The 20161-nt window shown below is 44.2% G+C and overlaps 1 protein-coding gene across 1 annotated transcript in view; it reads left to right on the forward strand.

Annotated features, from left to right (window-relative positions):
* The window catches only part of FERMT1 (fermitin family member 1), a 130810-nt gene that overhangs the window by 58007 nt on the left and 52642 nt on the right, over positions 1-20161 (forward strand). The window contains exons 3-5 of the mRNA XM_033939982.1: positions 3776-4009; positions 6928-7068; positions 12557-12770. Of these exons, the coding sequence (XP_033795873.1) occupies positions 3776-4009; positions 6928-7068; positions 12557-12770 (589 nt within the window). The remainder of the gene's footprint in view (positions 1-3775; positions 4010-6927; positions 7069-12556; positions 12771-20161) is intronic.

The following is a 20161-nucleotide window of genomic DNA, read 5'->3' on the forward strand; positions in this document are numbered from 1 at the left end:
CTGCCCATTTACTCCTTTGAAGAAGTGCAGTAAGTTTGTCAAGCAAGATCTTCCTTTACTGAAGCCGTGCTGGCTGGTCTTCATCAGTTTGTGTCTGTCAAGGTGATCAATGATGCGGTCCTTTATCAGTGCCTCTACCATCTTTCCCGGTACCGAAGTCAGACTCTGGCCTGTTTTCAGGATCTCCCTTTGAAGATCGGTGTAACATTCGCCACTTTCTAGTCTTCCGGAATCTTTCTCGATTTGATCGACAGATTGGCTATCAGTTGGAGCAGTTCAGCTATAACCCCTTTTAATTCCTTGATTAATCTTGGGTGGATGCCGTACGGTCCCGGAGATTTATCATTTTTAAGCCTAGCAATCTATCTGCATACCTCTTCTAGAAACACTAAACTAATCCTCTGTTCTGTAGGACTGTTCATGTCCCTGGTTTTTATATCATTCAGAAGCTGGATGTTTTCCATGCAAAAGCAACTATTTCAAAGCCATTATTGAATAGGAAATGTAGATGTTTTTCCTGTTTGATTATGGCCAAGTGATAGGAGGTTTTTTTGTACATTATGAGCAGGACTTTTTTTTATACTTAAACTTGTTTTTGAAAATGCCCCTCCACAATAGATTGATTTGTTTCTTGAAAGAGTATTAAGTGATGTCTTAAATATAAAATGTATTTAATTTGTATTGCACTTATTGAAAATATTGAAAATGAATAAAGAATTTAAAAAAAAGAAAATGCCCCTCCATATATGCTATTTAGTATGGATTTTGATGTGCTTTTTCTAAGATAGTTAAGATTTACCTTTTACGTATATATGTGCAGTGCCATTTTAGACAAGTTGTGGAACTGGGAATATGCCACAGGATCCAATATTCAGTGCTATATAACCGACCGGGAACGCAGCTTGGAGGCACCTAAATGGAGGTTCTCACTTACAGAATTACCCCTATGGTTTTATGCTCCTGCCTTTACCTACACACTGCAGGCGGAATTCTGTAAGGAGCCACTTTATTTTAAGGTGGCAAGGGTGCTTGTAAATGACAGTATTCTAGACCAGTGCTTGTCAACCCAGTCTTTGAGGCACACTAGTCCCGTCAGTGAAAATGCATGAGATAGATTTGTATGCACTGCTTCTTTGGTATGTAAATCCATCTCATGCATATTCAAAGTGGATATCCTGAAAACCTGATCTTTGATTGGGTTGACAAGCACTAGTGTAGACATTTATACACATAACTAGGCACTTACCAGTTTAAAGAATCTCTTATAGAATACCAATTAGCAGAAAACCATACGTCATGTTTTGATGGCACGCACTTTGCTGGTGGGTATGTGCATGGGCAGCATGTCTGGAGCATACAAATAAATTATAGTACAGTAAAACCTTGGATTGCAAGTAACTTGGTATGCAAGTGTTTTGCAAGACAAGCAAAACATTGTATTAAATTTTAACTTGATATACAAGCAAGGTCTTGCAATACAAGTACATACAGTATACACATGTCACATCATCACAACTGAGCCGATGGTTCTTTTATCTCTGACACTGCAGGAGTGTAGTGACTTCTAAAAGAATGAGGTCTTGCAATACGAGTACATACAGTATTTTGTATCAAAGTTTTTAGGTTGTGGAACGAATCGTTGAGTTTCCATTATTTCTTATGGAGAAATTTGCTTTGATATACGAGTGTTTGGGATTACAAGCATGGTTTTGGAACAAATTATGCTCATAAGCCAAGGTTTTACTGTACTTTATAATATTCTGCATGCTCTAGCTAATATCTTGGAGTGGGTATTTACACTAGCTATAGAACTGTTGTAAGCATTCACATCTTTAATGTAAACATGTTTTCTGCCACTTGCACTAGCTTTCTATAAAAAAAAGGAATAGGTATCTGCTTTTCTTCATAGAATCAACTTGAATCAGGTGTCTGTTTATCCACTTATCCTAGGTGCATCTAGGTTAATAGTGCAAGAAGGCACCTATCTTTCACTATTTTATAAAGATCATAGGCCCCGCCCACAGGAGGAGCCTAAGGCTCCCGGGCCTATTCTGATTGGCCCAGGCACCTCAGGCTCCACCTGTGGGCGGGGTTTCGGCCACCTGGGCCAATCCGGCCCCATTCTGGAGCCGGCTGGCCTGCCGGATGGGCGGGCTTGGCACCCATCTGTCTGGCAAACGATTTGAGGTACAGGGAAGGGGGTGGTGGTGAGGGGGTCGCGGGTCAGCAGGGGGGCCAATTGGGGGCTCAGGGGGGCAGATGTTGGGAAGGGGGTTGTGTCGAGGGCAGGAGGGCCTGGGATCCCTCCTGCCCCTATTGTAGTGGGGGGTGGGGGATAGGGGGGTCTGCCTGGGCAGGAGGGGTTGGATTCCCTCCTGTCCGATCGTGTAGGGGGGTGGGGGGCGAGAGGCCAGGAGGGCTTGGGCTCCCTCCTGCCCCAAACGTAATCGGCGGGGGGGTTGCGGATCGCTGGGGCCAGGAGGGCTTGGGTTCTCTCCTGGCCCGATGTTGTCGCAGGGTGCCGCGGCTGGCGGGGCAGGAGGGCTTAGGCTCCCTCCTGCCCCGATGTTGTCGCAGGATGCCGCGGGTGCCAGGGGCAGGAGGGCTTGGGCTCCCTCCTGCCCTGATGTTGTCACGGGGTGCTGCAGGTGTCTGGGGCAGGAGGGCTTGGGTTCCCTCCTGCCTGACCGTAATCTAGGGGGGAGGGGTTAGGGATCGCGGGGCAGGAGGGCTTGGGTTCCCTCCTTCCCCAATGTCGGGGGGGAGGGTTTGGGGTGGATTCTGTAACCGGTGTTGTTTTTGACAGACACTGGTTACAGACTCCAGCTTTTAGGCGAAGGACTGGCTCCTTCGCCTAAAAGCCCTTGTGTTGGACGTTTTGGGCTTGGGCATTTTTTTGGTTCATTATGGGGTATAAGTGTAGACGTCGTTTCAGTACAAGTGTAGATATAGTGGTGGTCTGGGCGTTTAAACAGCTGAATGTAGAGGCAGGCTATTATCAAAACAAGGACATTTGTTTTGGTTATGGACACTTTCCCTGCTTCTGCTTTCAACATTTAAGGCCTTAGGCCAAAAAGGGACTTAGACGTTTTTTTTGATTATGCCCCTCTATACATTTACATGGATGTCTCAAATAAAAGGTAGCCCCCAAAGATGTAACCCCAGGTTTCAAAAGAAGAAATTCACGGCGACGCTTCTGTGTCTCCCTTGTAAAATCAGGAAACATCTGTACTTTACAACCAAGAAAAACTTTTTGTCTGTTTTTAAAGTAAAGTCTTAGCAACCATGTTTTATCCAACGGAAGCGCAACAGTTATAATCAAAGTTGCTGGTAATGCTAGGTCCTTATCAGAAGTCTCTAGTAATTCTGAAACATTTAAAGTTTGTTGAACCAAATTTTTTTGCTACTCTACAGAAGCTTTCATAGGTAAATAATAAACACGTGAGAATACTTCTCTGATACTTCTAAAATTTCCACTAAATATCTAGGGCTCCTTTTACAATGGTGTGCTAGCGTTTTTAGTGCACGCACCAGATTAGCGCGCGCTACCCATTTTGAACATCGACCAGGCAGGCCATTTCTTATTAATCACTGATTCCTGAAGATCTCATTCATTGCAATTCATAACTTTATTAAAAGCTTCCACAACAGCCTTGCATGACTGGAAGTTTTAAGTCCTAAATGGGCTTTTACTCTCAACAAAATGCTTAGAATATTTGCAAACCAAGATCTGTATGATTGCCATGTCATTTCTGCTATTTTATGGTTTTTATAGATGTATCTCAAGATTGGTCAGACTATGCTCTTTGGTGGGGCCAAAAGAACTGTTGGCTACTGAAAACGCATTGGACATTGGACAAATACGGAGTTCAAGCTGATGCCAAATTGCTCTTTACAACTCAGCACAAGTTATTGCGACTTCGTTTGCCAAACATGAAAACAGTGAGGCTGAAGGCTAGCTTTTCATCGGTTGTCTTCAAGGCTGTTACAGAGATCTGTAAATACTTAAGTAAGTAAAACCTAACTGAACATTACAGTTCAATATGCAAACATTTTCATTCAGGTTTGCTGCCAACAGTAGCAAAAAGGGGCAAAGAGAATGGGCTTCCAATCAGAAATATGCAAAATCAAAGCATGCTTCTGTCTTTGAACGGGACCGTCCCATTTTTAATTACTTTGTCCTGTTGTCCTGAAGCACACCTGAAATGTTCCATTTTCAGAGCACAGGATTTCTTCCTGCTTCCCCGACGCAGCAACACCAAGGCGCGTGCGGCGACTGAACTGTACAAGCGCCGGACCTACAAGCTTTCCCCCCCCCCCAATGCCTATTTTGACATCGGAGAAGAAGTTCCGGGCCAGCGATTGGCTTGCCCAGAACTTCCTCTCCGACGTCAGAATTGACATTGGGGGAGGAGGTGGGAAGGTTTGTAGGCCCGGCGCTTGTGAAGTGCAGTCACTGTACACACCTTCGTGTTGCTGTGTCAGGGAAGCAGGGTGCATCGGAGAAGCAGGGTGGCTTGGCTTGGCGTGAGGGGGGAGGGTGCGTCGGGATGCAGGGGAAGCAGGGTGGCATTGCTTGGCTTGGTTTGGCTTGGCTTGGGAGGGCGGGGGAAGCAGGCTGTGTCGGGGAAGCAGGGTGGCTTGGGGGAAGGGAGAGAGAAAAAGAAAGAAAGGGGGGCAGGGAGAGAGAAAGAAAGAAATGAAAGAAAGGATGCACAGTCTGAAGGATGTGCAACCAGACAACAAAGGTAGGAAAAATTATTTTATTTTAAATTTAGTGATTAAAATGTGTCAGTTTTGAGAATTTTTATCTGCTGTCTATATTTTGCGCTATATTTAATGGGGTCCAGAATCCGGAGGTCCTGTCCAATTTTGAGGAAAAAAATAAATGGTTATGTTAGTCTTGACCATGTATGAGGTAGAACAAGAGTAAATTATAGATGAGAAAGAAGATAGCACCTTTGGAAGAAAGGAACTGTGATTATAATTAAAACAGTTTATATATTATAATGCAAGTAAGTATTTTGTATTACCATGTGGTGCCAGGAAAAAGAGGGTGGATTGTGATATCCGGGTTTTACTTCCATTGAAAGCAATGGAAGTAAAACATGGATGTCTCAATCTGTCCTCCTTTTTCTTGAGCCATATGATAACCCTATATGTGGAGTAATGGTGGGTTCAGTAACTTTCCCAGAGTCACATGGAGTTGCAGTGGGGATTTCCTTGGTTCTTATGCTGCTGTACTGACCATTTCACTACTTCCTCACTTCAGAAAGAGTAGAGAAAGGTAAAGAATGGGGGGGAAAGATACTGGTAGGGAGAATACAAAGGGAAAGAATGAGAATCTTAGAAAAGGAACGAGAGAACTGAGGGAGGAAACATTGGGAACCAAAATAATGACAGACTGAGGGCCAGGATTAGAGAAAGAAAACAGCTTGGGGAGAAAAAGAAAGAGAGAGAGACTGAGTGCAGCACCAACACAGGGGAAAAAATACATACTTACAGACTAAGGGGCTCATTTTCAAAAAAGTTAGACGTCCAAAAGACAGCATAAACTGGCACTTGGATGTCTTACGAGTCAAAACATCCAAGTGGGCATTGTCGAAACTGATTTTCCAGACTTTTTTCTGGTTGTTTTGTCTCCAGTGTGTCTAAATCTTAAGAGGCCGTTTAGAGGTATGTTTTGGGCGGGCTTAGGACTTGGACGTCCTGCGGGGATAATCAAACTTTTAACTAAACAATCGGAACGTCATTTAGGTGTTTGGAGCTAGACCTGTTTTAAAAAAATGAATAAGGGTCAAAAAGGTGTCTACCAGATGACCACTGGAGAGATTTAAAGCATGGCCCCCCCTTACTCCCCCCAGTAGTCACTGACTCCCTCCACCCAAAGATGTGAAAAAACAGTATATTCCAGCCTGTATTACAGCTTCAAATAGTCACACAGACAGCTGAGAAGAGCAGAGGTGCACTCTTGGGAGCCATGCAATGAATGTCACATTTAAAGTCTCGAGTACACATGTCACTATAACCTGCTTATATTGCATAGTGAGCCCTCCAAAACCCACCCCAAACCTACTGTACCTACATGACACCTGCGGGCTTAAGGGCTATTGTTGTGGTGTACAGGTGTGGGTGGGTTTTCGACTGCTCACTATGCAATATAATAAGCAGGTTATAGTGACATGTTCCTGGGACATTTAAATATGACATTCACTGCAATACCTCCTAGAATGCTGCTCTGCTCAGATGTCTGTGTGGCTAGATTGCTAAGAATTCTGGATATTTCAATGTCCCAATAGCTTATTTTTGCACGTTTTTCATTTGAACAACTTTGTATTTGAAAATGGCCAAAACGTCTAGATAGGTCATTCTCATATATTAGAGTTGTCTTGCTGTTTTGAAAATGGATATTTTTTTCTACTGGATTTCTGAACGTCTTTCCCAAAACATCCAAACTCTGACGTCCTATTGAAAATGCCCCTCCATGGGTGGAGCAGAAGAGGCAGAATAAAAATATTAGCAAAGAATGTAGAACTATTAAAAACCAACCCCCACCTTACATCCATATTCAGTGAGACTTAGCTGTCTGGGTACGACTCCCAGCTAGCTAAGTCCCATTTGCCTGTATATCTGCCGATATTCAGCGGGAGAAACACTTCTCCTTCTAAATTTGCGGGTTTAATACCCGCAAATTCGATTATTTGCGATTTTTCCCTGCTACATTTTAAAGGCTGCCCGGCCCTCCCAAGACCTTACAAAACATTCAAAAACTATAGTAAAATATTTTACTAAAACATTCAAAAACTAAAGTGCTGATCCCTTCCAAGCTCAGTTACGAATAGATAGCAAGAGCCAACAGTGAATGACTGTTATATTATGTCCATGTAGCCTATTACTTAATCAGTTTTCCTGTTCTAAATGGTACAGATATTAGGCGATCAGAAGAGCTGTCGTTATTTAAACCATCAGAAGATTCTGTGAAAAAGAAAAAGAAGAAAGAGAGCAAAGACCCAGTAATCGAGGACATCATGAATTTGGACAGTTCTCCAGTGATATCAGGATCACTAGGTAAGAGCATTGAAATGGTTTTAAGAAATCCGGTTTTTCTGAATAAAAAACAACTAACTCAGTCCTTGTTCGCCAGCAGATCTCCTAATAAAGGCATATTCTCAAAGAAAACTGACATCTTAACAAATGTTCTCCTCTGTACATCTAATATAATAAAACGCTAGGCCGCACATGCGCAGTCCTATCGCGTGGGTCCATTTTCCGTGAGATGTACAGCATCTCAGATAGGAGTAGCATGCGCCCGAAACACTCTCTCTCCTCCCCCGAGACGGATGTCGGACACGGCGGCTGTCGGCCCGTGCTGTTTTTTGATCTGGCCTGCTCCTTGCCTGAAGTCCTCTCTCCTCCCCCGAGGCTGATGTCGGACACGGCGGCTGTCTCCCCCGAGGCGGATGATCTTATGGGAATCAATGTTCTTCACTCTGCCCTGCTCCTTGCCTTACTATATTTTTAAGTTGAAAGAATAGGCAGCGACTCCTCTCAGGATCCCCGCTTGCGTCGGAAGTCCAATGCAGTCGGGAATCTTGAGAGGAGCCGCCGCCACCGTGTCTTTCAACTTAAAAATATACTAAGGCAAGGAGCAGGGCAGAACGATCTTCAAAATGGCGGCAACTCGATCTCCGTTCCTCCGGAGGGGGGGGGTCTGGGAGGAGAGGGATCGCGGCCACTCTGCGCCCCCATCGAGGAGCCCAGCAACTTTCCACTGTCATTTGCCCCCCCCCCCCCTCTTCCCTTACCGCGGGCCCGACTGCCGATTTAAGCAGCGTGTCCAGCAGTCTTCACACGCTGCTTCGGCCCTTTCTACTGCCCTGATTTGCTCCGGACGTGCCAGAGTAAATCAGGCCAGTAGAAGGACCCGAAGCAGCGTGTGAAGACTGCAGCACACGCTGCTTGAATCGCCATGTGTAGTCGGGCCCACAGGAAGGGAAGGGGGCGGCGGCAAAGGACTCGGGCCCGCGTTTGTAGTCGCGACTGTGGGAAGGGAAAGAGGGTAGAGGAAACGCTAATGCAGGCACAGGGAACTGGTGTGGGGGGAGGGAATGCTGCTTTGGACAGACAGACAGAGGGAGGAAGGGACACAGAAAGACAAGAAGAAAGACACAGGGGCAGGGGCACAGGGAACTGGTGTGGAGGGAGGAAATGCTGCTTTGGACAGACAGACAGAGGGTGGAAGGGACACAGAAAGACAAGAAGAAAGACACAGGGGCAGGTGCGGGACAGCGGGAGTCGCGTCAGGAGAGGTGCGGGATGCCGCAGAGGGAACTTTTCCAATGGGTGCAACTGGGCGGCTGTCGGGAGCCTCTGATCAGGGGCAGAGCAAGGTAAGTGTATCATAGGGATAAGAAGGAGGAGGGGGAGAAAAAGGAAGGGACGTCTACTGCTGGACAGGGGGAGAAGGAAAGAGGTGCTGATGGACAGGGGGGGTGAAGAAAAAGGAACGGAGGCCTAATGTTGGACAGGGGGAGAAGGAACGTGCTGCTGGACAGGGGGGAGGTAAAACAAAGGGAGAAGGGGTGCTGCTGCATAAGGAGACCTGTGAAGGGGTGGTGGTGGACACAGGGGAGGTAAAAGGAAGGGAGAATGGAAGGGGGAGCAGGCAAGGGGTGGTGATGGACAGCCAAGGAAAAAGAAAGACAGAAAGAAAGAAAGCAGCTAAGGAGAGAGAGAGAGAGAAAGAAATAAAGAGAGACACACACACATATATTCTAGCACCCGTTAATGTAACGGGCTATAAGACTAGTGATTATATATTAAGCTGAATGTACCAATCAGAGACAAACCTTATGAAACCCAAAATGACACCAAAAACACAAACACAGTATGTAAAAACAATAGTGGCATCTTCTATACAGAGGAAAAAGACCTAAAAGAAACCCATGTTGAACCATTGAGAGATAGCAATTTTTAGGATTTAAGGATATTATCATACTGTAGGTCAAAAAAACCCTCTGTTTCAAATGTCTCATGTTTTTGACTATACACTGTATTTTATGTTTTTCAGTTTTTCTTGTGATTTAGCTTATAACCATGGTGATACAAAACATGCATCAAAACTCTTTGCCTTAGAAACAATATTAAACATGCAAAAAACTCCAAACTTTCTCAAAATTGAAGCAGCCAAGCACTTAACTTTACTCCCAAAGGAGGCCGATCCATTTCACTCTTACTGGCTTCTTCAGGGAAACTGCTTCACACTTTGCTGCTCTTAAACTGTGTTCAGACCACAAAAAGAGCATGGGCAGGAACGAGTGGGAATTACTCCTGCCCTAATGCGCCGCTAAACCACCGGGTAACCACAATAAGTCTGGGGGTCCTCTTGCTGGGTCCAGGAGGGGGGTTAGTCATCCTGTCCAGGGAGGAGGGGCGGGAAGGAAGGGAGAGTAGGAAAGGAATACTCACTGCCAGTTCAGGGGATGGGCAGGGCAACAGCACACGAAATCTGCTGGTTCGGGGGGGGGGGGGGGGATGGTGGCAGAAGAGGAGGAGTGGGAACACTACTGGGAGGGATGGTGTTAGGAATGCCTCACACCATAGGATAGGTAAGGGGAGGAATGGTGGAATATAAATCCTTGGTTTATATTCGAGATACCATTTATCCCCTTAAAAGGGGGCAAAAGGTATCTTGGTTTATATTCGGATGGGTTTATATTCAAGTACAGGCAGTTCCCAGGTTAAGAACGAGTTCCATTTTTAAAACCGTTCTTAAGTTGAATTTGTATATAGCTCAGATCATGTGAGAATCTGTGTGTATTTAAGTTCTCCTGTACGGTACGCAGACAGCATGTTTCCTACACGCTGCCTGTGGCTCACCCGGGCATAGAGTAATGGAAAATTTTATTTTTCCCTCCCAAAGACTGATCTTAGTATTCTTCCCACTTTCTCTACCTCCTTGAGACCCCTCTTGCATCTCTTTCCATCCATCCCACTGTCCCCTTTCCACTCTCGCAACCAACATTTTTTCCTTTCATCTCTCTCTTCCCCATGCATCTCTACCTCACTCCTCTCCCACCACTGTGTCCAGCAATTCTCTCCCTCCTTATGCCCAACAATTCTCCTTTTTTATTTCCTTACATGCAGCATCTCTCTTTCCCTCTCACTCAGGCACTCATGCCCAACAATTCTCTTTCTATTCCCTCCCCCCACCTCAGCACCTCTTTCCCTCACTCCCTCCATTCTTCCATCCTATGTCCCATGTTCATGCCTCATCCCTCTTTCCTTCCTTCCTTCCTTTGTCTGAAGTTTGTGCTCCCTCCCTTCCTTATGTGTCTCAATGTACCTCTTCTCTCTCATGTTCCAAAGTGCCCCCAACCTCCCTCGCTCCCTCCCTACATTTTGTGTCCCAGGTTCATGCCCCCCCCCCCTTCTTACTTTCTTCCTTCCATCCTTTGTCCGACATTTGTGCTCCCTACTTCTGTGTAACCAACGCGCCCCTCTCCCTCCCTTCTGTGTCCCAAAGTGCCCCTCTCTCTCCATCCCTCCATTCATCCTATGTCCCAAGTTTATGCTCCCTTCCCATGAGTGTATAGCTGAGTTCTGGCTGGCTCCGTCCTCCTGCTGCCTTCCAGCCACACTTGTTTCTCTTTGCAAAACTGCAGGCAGCGGCTCCTACACACAGCCTACCCTCCGATATCAGCTGGGTCAGCTGTAGGCAAAGATAGGATTGTGGTTTTGCATCCAATTTATCTGATTAACTTGTCCAGTAAAGTGCTGAATATCGGCACTTTACCAGATAAGTGCCAGCTGAGCCCCAAATCTGCCCCCACAACATAGCCAGTTTCGGCTTAGGCATTTAAAGGACATATTAAGGGCACTATCTGGTTAAGAGCTGCTGGCTATCCTCTGATTGCCTCGCACAGGAAATTTGGTTGGGCAGGAGCCTCTCCTGCCTGCTTAAATCGCTTTGAATATCTACCTCGTACATGCTGTATTTCACCAAGTGGTCATAGAACCATCATTTCTAAGTATCGCTTTGGAAGGGGACAAAAAACACTATATGGGCAATATTCAGCCACTAGAAGAAGTCCAGATAACTCCCTTGGTTGGCACTAACCACGGATATTCAATTCCAAGCCATTTCCAGTGCCAGCATTGAATATCCAAGGGGGTTTTGACTGCTAAAAAGTTAATTGACTAACTCTCCCCCTTTTACAAACTGTAGCACGGTTTTTAGCGCTGGCAACGGCGGTAACAGCTCCGACACTCATAGAATTCCTATGAGCGTTGGAGCTGTTACTACCGCAGCCAACACTAAAAACCACACTACAATTTAGTAAAAAGGGGGTGGAGTAAGTCAGATTAACTTTTTTAGCGGCCAAAACCCCCTGATAACATTGAATTCATATCAGACAAAAAGTCTCCTGGAATATTTTTGGCTCATCAAATAAAAAATATATAACATAAGTACTTGAAAATATTTGATATTTTTGGAAGAAGACATTTTAAAATCTGTTTAAATAATTGTATTTGGCAATGAGGAAGTTCATTATATAAAGCTGAGCATTGACCTGATGATGATATAGGTGAAGAACTGTAAGGAGGAACTGAATGAGTTTTCTGAACTCCTAATACCCGAAAGTACACTATAATCTAATTTATATTATAGAATAAAAATTGCAATATGTGTTAAACACATCAAAGGGGAATATTTTACAATATGTATGGACCAAAAATTCATGTTTCTCTGTAGCTGGACCATTTATGTGAAATGCATTGTCTGGTACCTTACGGTTTTGTAGAAATCTATTGCAATATAGAAAATTGCTTAAGATCCATTTGTTTGTTCAAGCTTTTTTAAGCTAATATTCTGCTCCTTAAGTTAATATTTTACTTTCTGAATATCATCTTTTCTGCAGGTTATTAGATTTGTGCTGCTTGATTGAAGTAATGTAGTAAATGAGTGGTTGAGATGTAATTTATAGGTTGAGATGGTATAATCTTGTGATTTTTGCTGATGTATGGGATTTTTATGTTGTGCAAATCCTGAAATATGTATGTAATACTGTAAGCAGCCTTGGATAAAGGGAGATTTAAAATGTTTTAAATAAATAAAATAAATAAATATTTATTATAGCAGGTATATGATTATAGCTGGATACATTTAAATAGAGGCAGTGACTTCATTTCTAAGCACTGGTATTTGGTGGTAAATACTGGTGTTTACATACATCAGACTATTTCTGTATCCCAATTTTGTATGTAAATTATATACCAAATAGCTGAATTCTGCAGGTCTCTGCCTAGCCACATCTTCAGTCTGTCTTCCTCAAATATGCATAGTTGTTATGTGTATATCAACTTATACAGATAAAAGTTATACAGATTAGGATCCCAGTTTTATTTAAATGTTGCTTATGTGGTCAGTGCTACCACTGGCCACATAAGCAGCTTTGCATATCACCCCCACCACCACCATCACCTTTGTAGTATCTCGTGTTATTAATAACAACTCTTTGGTTCCTTCCGTTCATTTTTGTAATTTGCCTTCTAGCAAGCCCTGGATTGTACAGTAAAACTATGACGCCAATATATGATCCTGTGAATGGAATGCCTGCCTCCGCCACAATTACATGGTTCAGTGATAGCCCACTGACTGAACAGAACTGCAAAATCCTGGCCTTCAGCCAGCCCAATTGCTCACCGGAACTCCTTGCTCAAATGTATCAGCCTCGAAGCTTGATTGAGAAAGCAAAACTCAATTCTGGGTAAGACTGATCCTTAATTGCAGAACCATTATTACTATAGCATTGTTTAATGCCTGTTGTACAGTCTGGAATATGGCCTTATGATTTTGTGGTCGTACCACCATATCATATTAGGCTAGATTCTGTATATGGCACCATAAAAATCAGCATGGAAAAAATGAGTGCTATTCTATAAACCAGTGTCTCGCAAACTCTCTGAAATCGCGGCACATTAAACTCAGGGCCACGGCTGGAGGGCATCTGGAAATGCACAGATGTCACCATGATGATGCCATGCACATGCGTGATGTCATCACGTCGATGTCCACTGTGACAGGGCCAGGGGTAAGCCTAGCACAGGCAATCCAGCTCCCACCCCAGGCGCAAGTATTAGTGCTCTTTGGAGGACCACTCTGGAATAAGCACAGCAGAGAAAAAAAAAAAAACCTTCCACCAATAATTGCCAGTTCCAAGTTTTATTATCCAGTTCCATTGCACTGGTTCTAATATAGCCACACCGGCTGATGATGCTTGGAAAAGATTTATCACAAACAAAAGTTCTCTTTTACAAGTCCTTGTTTCAATCAGGAAAGAAAAAACCTACCAAAACATTTCCTTTTAAACATTTCCTTCTTTCTCATAGTTCTGCTGCCATGCTTTGCACAGTTCTGGGCAGCATTCTGGTTTCAAGAACTTATATACAAGAGTTCAGCTCCACTCTTTTTTAGGTTTAGCACAATTATTGTATTGAGCCCACTGTTTCTTCAGGAAGTTCTCCCCACCTGACTGCCTGAAGTATGAATATCCCACTGACCCTTCTTATTTCTGGGCAGTGGGCTGGGAACCCTCCACCCTTGTTTTAATGGTCTAAGACAGTGAGTGTTCTTCAACCTTTTTACACCTATGGACCGGCAAACTAATAAGACTGAAATTTTTAATAACCCCATCGCCACCCAGTCCCCGTGAGCTCGGTCTCGTTAACCATCTGATGCCATCCGCACAAGCCTCAAATAGTTATGATTTTATATTGAACATATTTTATTAAAGTATAAAAAGAAACAATATTCTGTACAATTGTCATTTTATAAATATAAATAATACAGGGCAAGGATCAACAAAACCCCTGTCTCCCCTCCCCTTCACATATATCCCCTCTACTATCAAGAAAACTGAATAAGCCAAATTATTACAGAATGCTACACAAATATCATGCTAACAAAATATCGCAGTCACACATGGCAGGAATGGTATTAGAGGGAGTTCAACTAGGGCAATTGCCTCCTGGTCAGAGAGAGCCCTAAGCCAGCTGGAAGCTAAAGAAGCACTGCCTGGGCTTTGCACTCCCCAGTTATGTCTAACATCAGCTCTAGCAGGATACATATTTTAAATCTGATATATTCTAATCACAAGATAGAAATAAAATTATTTTTTTCTACCTTTTGTCGTCTCTGGTTTCTGCTTTCATCGTCTTTTCACTCTCTTCAATCCAGCATCTGCCCCTTCCATCCACTGTCTGCCCTCTCCCCCTCCCATATGGTATCTGTGTTCTTTCTATGCCCCTCTCTCCTACACCAGATCTAGCATCTTTGTCCCTTTTTCCTTACTTCTCATCTGACCCCCTTCCGAGCATCAATCTCTCTCTATTTTGTCATTCCTCTGTTTCTCCCCTTTCCCTCATCTGATCTCTCCATTCCATCCTGACTCCTTCCCCTCCTCTAATCTCCCTGCCAGCTGTTTCCTTCCAATTTTCCTCCTCCCCTGTCCAGCAGTACCTTCTCCCTTTCTTCCTCCCCTTATCCAACAGTAACTCTCTTCCCTTCCCTTTCCCTTCTCCCCTGTCAGCAATACCCCCTTCCCCTCCCTTGTCCAGGAGTACCCCTTCTCCCTTCCCTCCTTCCCTCTCCAGCAAATGTTTCCTCTATGTAGGCTAGCGGCAGCTCTATGTGCTTTTAACTTCGGCACACAGTTGCTCCTAAGCAGTATTTTAGCCGCGGTTCCATGAGGCATCCTCAGGGCCTTTGGTAGGCCAGCCCACATCACATCATTGAAGCGGACCGGCCTAGCAAAGGCCTCGAGGCTGTCTCATGAAACTGAGGTTAAAATACTGCTTAGGGGCAGCTGTGTGCCGAAGTTAAAAGCACACAGAGCTGCTGCTGCTGGTCTGGGGGTGCGGAGACAAAGGCAGTAGCTGGAAACATACGCGGCAGGCAACAGGTGGAAGGCAGGAGTTCCGGCATAGCGACGGCAACAGGAAGTTGCATGTCAGCTGATGCCGGCACCTTTTGTTGCGGCGGGGACCCAAATCCTTCACGGACCGGTACGATTTTTTTGCGGACCGGCACCAGTCCGTGGACCGACGGTTGAAGAACTGTGGTCTAAGATTCCCCTCTCAAAAGTTCCCACTATCAGAGATGTGAAATGTCAGGTCACTGAATCCACTCCGGGCTTTATTTTTCCTTTTAAGGTTAGTTAGCATTACTCATCCCCCACTCATTATGCTTTGCTTGCATACAGGGATTCTGGTTTAATTTCTGCTAGTAACCAATCCTCACATTCACACATCAAACTCTCATTCATTATACAGTCCCTCATAAGGACAGAAATGTTTAACTACTTTAGACCACAGTTCTTCAACCGCCGGTCCGCAGAAAATTCCTGCCGGTCCGCGCAGGACTGGCGAGATGGACGCCGTTAAATTTCCTGTCCCGGTGGTGTTCGGAAATCTTCTGTTCCTCCCAGCCTCGGGCGATCAAGACAGGCTGCCGACGTCGGGCATTCCCTCTGTGAGTCTCGCCTATGCGGAAACAGGAAGTTGAAACAAAATAGGCGGGACTCAGAGAGGAAAGATCCCGATATCGGCAGCTTGTCTTGATCGCTGCCCCTGCCGAGTCGCCGAAGAGGGCCGCGGGGAAAGTGCAGGCAGAGAGGAAATGGTCAGCGTGCGCGGGGAGGTCAGCGTGTCGATTGGGGCCATCAGCAGCGTTTGTGCTGAGAGTCTGCCCACGTGCAGGATGCGGCAGGTAGGGGCCTCCGGCTCGTCTTGGGCGGCAGGGTCTGCGGTGCAAAGCTGTTTTTGCCAGCTTGGGGGGGGGTCGCGAATGTGCAGGGCACAGCAGGAGTAAGATCATGGGGAGCCTTCAACAGTGGCTGTCTCCTCTCCTAGCAGCTCTGTACTTACCAGGGCAGTGATTCACTTTGGCAACTTCCCCTTTTCTCAGAGGCGGCAACGGACCCAAGGCTGCCTAAGGAAATCACTGCTGCAGGCAAGTACTGAGAGCTGCTGGAAGGAGAGGAAGTCACTGTTGGCGGCTGGGAAGCTGATGGATAAAGGGAGAGCTGCTACTGCACCTGGAGGGAGGTAGAAAGAGAGATGCTGCTGGGAGGGGAAGAGGGAAAGGGATGGGAAGAGAGCTACTGTTGGATAGGGGGGAGGAGGGAAGGGAGAAGGAAGAAAGGAAGGAAACAGCTGGCAGGGAGATTAGAGGAGGGAAAGGGAAGAGACAGGAATGAGAAAGTAGAGAGAGATTGATGCTGGAAAGGGGGTCAGCAGAGAAATGAGAGAGGGATAAAGATACTAGATCTGGTGTAGGAGAGATAAAAATGAAGAAAGCAGTGAAGCTGGAATGAATGATGTAAAAAGGAGAGAGGAGGCACAGGCTGGATGGAAAGGGGAGAGGGGCATAGAAAGAAGTCAGATACATATGGAAGGGGGAGAGGCCAGACAGTGGATGGAACGGGCAGACGCTGGAAGGAAGAGTGGAAAGAAGATGAAAGCAGAGACCACAAAAGGTAGAAAAAAATCATTTGATTTCTATTTTGTCATTACAATATATCAGATTTGAAATGTATATCCTGCTAGAGACATAACTGGGGACTGCAAAGCCTAACACTATTCCTATCATGTGTGACTGCAGTATTCTGTTAGCATGATATTTCTGTGTAGCATTCTGTAATAATTTGGCTTGTTCAGTTTTCTTGATAGTAGAGGGGATATATGTGAAGGGGAGGGGAGACAGGGGTTTTGTTGGTCCTTGCTCTGAATATTTATATTTATAAAATGACAATTGTACAGAATATTGTTTCTTTTTATACTTTAATAAAATACGTTCAATATAAAATCATAACTGAGGCTTGTGCAGATGGGATCAGATGGTTTGTGGGGACCGAGCTTGCGGAGACGGGGCAAAAATGTGTTTTTTATTTCGGTCTTAGTAGTTTGCTGGTCCACAAAATAATTATTTTATTTCTGCCGGTCCACGGGTGTAAAAAGGTTGAAGAACACTGCTTTAGACCATTGTTACAGAACAAACTTTCATTCCCTTCCCCCACACAGTACCTTACTGACTCATGCTGCATTCAGAAATATAGTCTAAGGCTTCTGGGCTGTAGTCCATTTCATCCCCCTCAGAGGCATATCCTTCTACTTCCATAAGGTACTCCTCACTCTCTGAAGCTGGATACAAGCTATCCTCTGGAGCAACATTTGGCCAGCCCTGCTCATGGAGCTTTTCCCTTCCAATTAGCCTCTGCTTGGAAAGCAAAGTTTTGTCAGCATGGCAGTGCTGTGGGACAGGGGGTTTCTTAGCAGAAGGCAGTAAGCCAGAGCTTCTAGCCTTCAGTTCCCTGTTCTGTGAGGAACCTCCTTCCCTCCAGGTTCCTGATCGCCTCCCTCTGTTCTTAGCTGGCCTTCATTTATTCTGCTGTGTAACTTTCACTGGTGCTCTAGAGTTCTGCCTGTCAGCTCCACCCCTTTCCTTAACCCTTGCTGTGTCAGATTGCCTGACCAGAGGTTTTACTGGAGAATTAACAAATGGTTTATAAAAGGGATTATAGTGGCTTAGAACAGGTATTCTGTTCTTCTCTGCCATCCCTTCTCTGTTCTGCCCTGCCTGTCTGATCTTAGCACTGGTAACAGAGTTAATGGGCAGCTTCCTTGGCTTAGGAATAGGCACATTTTCTTTAGTGGCAGGTTTTAAAGCAGGGTTTAAGCCAGTGACAAGAGCTTCCCTGTCACACCAAGCATGTGCGAAGGCCCTCCAGATGAGGTCCTGAGCCGCTAGTGGGGGTGTGGGGAAGGTTCAGGAAGAAGAGAGGAGGAGAGGTACTGGTGAGAAGGAGGGATGCCAGCTGACTGCCTGCAGGACGTGCCTTTTGCCACAAGAGGCACATTCTGCAGGCAGTCAGCTGGTGCGTTTCCTCCTCACCGGCATCTCATAGCACACCGGAAATCTCACTGTGCCGTGGCGCACAGTTTGCGATACACTTCTATAAACGGTACTCCGAGTGAGCACTGTTATAGTACAGCATTTGGTGCGAGGATCCATGCCCCATCTTGGGCTCAAGATTTATACCAAAACCTAGACTATTCCATAAAAATTTTGGGAGTGACATTGGACTGGTATCTCACCTTAGAAGAACATACAGATTTGTTAGTCAGAAAATGTTTCTCGGTCTTATGGAAACTCCGAACCATTAAAAAGTATTTTGATATAGCATCATTTCGTCTGCTAGTTAGTTCAGTCCTCCATCTTATGTATGTTTGACTGTTGCAATATTATTTATTTGGGTATATATAAGAAAACCCTGAAAAGACTTTGAGTTATTAAAAATTCAGCAGTTCGGCTGATTTTTGGTTTGAAAAAATGGGAACATATTACTCCCTATTATCAAAAACTACATTGGTTACCGATGGAGGCAAGAGTTTTGTTTAAGTTTTCCTGTATCTGTTTTAAATCAATATTTGGTATGGCTCCTTTGTACTTGATTTCTCACTTTTTTCTAGACCATTTTAATAGGCCTACACGCAGAATCCATATGTTGCTTACCCAACAGTAAATGCTTGTCGCTTTAAAAGATTTCTGGATAGAAGTCTTGCATTTCGGGCAGGTAAAATGAATGACTGGCTGGGTAATATTATTATGCGTGCTCCATCTTATTTTATTTTTAGAAAATTAGTAAAAACACAGTTGTTTGATCGATTTGTAACCTAATGATTTATTGTTTTAATTTTTTATCCTTTTATCTTGTATGTATTTCTGATGATTTGTATTGTATTTTTTTCACTGATTGTCCAGTACTTCTCATTGTAAACCGCCTCGAACTATTATGGCTTTGGCAGTATACAAGAATAAATTATTATTATTATTATTACATCCTCTTGCCTAAATGAGGCAAAGAACTGCCTTATTCTATAACACTGCACACAAATGCTAGGAATGTCCCTGACCTGAATATGCCCCTCCCTTGACCACGCCTCCTTGTGGATCCAGGTGTAAAAATTTGCATGTGCATCTTTATAGAACAGCAACTATACAAATGCATGCGTAAATTTGAATTATTGCCAATTATCACCAGAACAAGTGATTGCACCCAATTAGTGTTAAATGACTTGTTATACGATTAAATTGCATGCACAAATTGGACATGCCCCAAATTTGAACATGCAATTTTGAGTACCATTTATAGAATTTGTGAGATTATGACTAATATGCAATTTCCTTGCTCTGATTTTGTTTCATTTTAAACATCCTCACACCACGTAAGCGCTTCATCGTTGATTCTGATTCTGGAAGTATTTCAATCTATCTTCTGCTGTCAAGCATGCTAGGAGTCACAGAAAATAAACCCTATCCTCTTTGTAGATGAACCTGGCTACTCTTTGCATAGGAAGTGTCATTCTAGTAGAGATAATAAACAGAAATTAAAAAAAAAAAAAAAAGATGGTACCACTTTTATTAGACTAACTTAATTCAATTGGTCAAATAAAAAAAGATATATTTCTTGTTTGCTTTATTTCTATTTATTACATTTAAAATGGACTAAAACGGCTACCACACCATTTTATCCCAGATGGAAGATGCCATCAGGCATTTGTTCCGAAACACGGCCTGTGTAAGGTCTACTAATAAAGACGACCTCAGTGTCCCAATCCAAGAGGCCTGTGATGCTTTTTTCCCCCCTTTGTTGCTTGATGTGTACTGTGATTCCCTCCCTTTGCTCCTGTTTAAAACAGGTTTGGACAAGTTTCTGGAGAAAAATCCATACATTTCTATTGAAAAAGACATTGGGGGAAAGCTACTACCCTACTACCTGTTCTTAAGATCTGTAGCATGGAATCTATTTGGATTCCAGAATGTTTCTACTGTTTGTGATTCTGCAAGTACTTGTGAACTGGATTGTCCACTATTGGATGCAGAATACTGGGCTAGATTGACCATCAGTCTGATCAAATATGGCCATCCTTATGTTCTTATGTACACATTATACAATTGCTCCCATAACTCAAAATTGTAAGAGGGGCATTCACAGGGGTGGAACATGAGCAGATCATAGGCAGGGGCAGCATTCATGCACTTGACTTACAGAATACTGTAAGTTACCAAAGTAAATGTCACATTTAGGCACTAATATCT

The sequence above is a fragment of the Geotrypetes seraphini genome, chromosome 3 (assembly GCF_902459505.1).
Source record: "Geotrypetes seraphini chromosome 3, aGeoSer1.1, whole genome shotgun sequence".
NCBI lineage: Eukaryota > Metazoa > Chordata > Amphibia > Gymnophiona > Dermophiidae > Geotrypetes > Geotrypetes seraphini.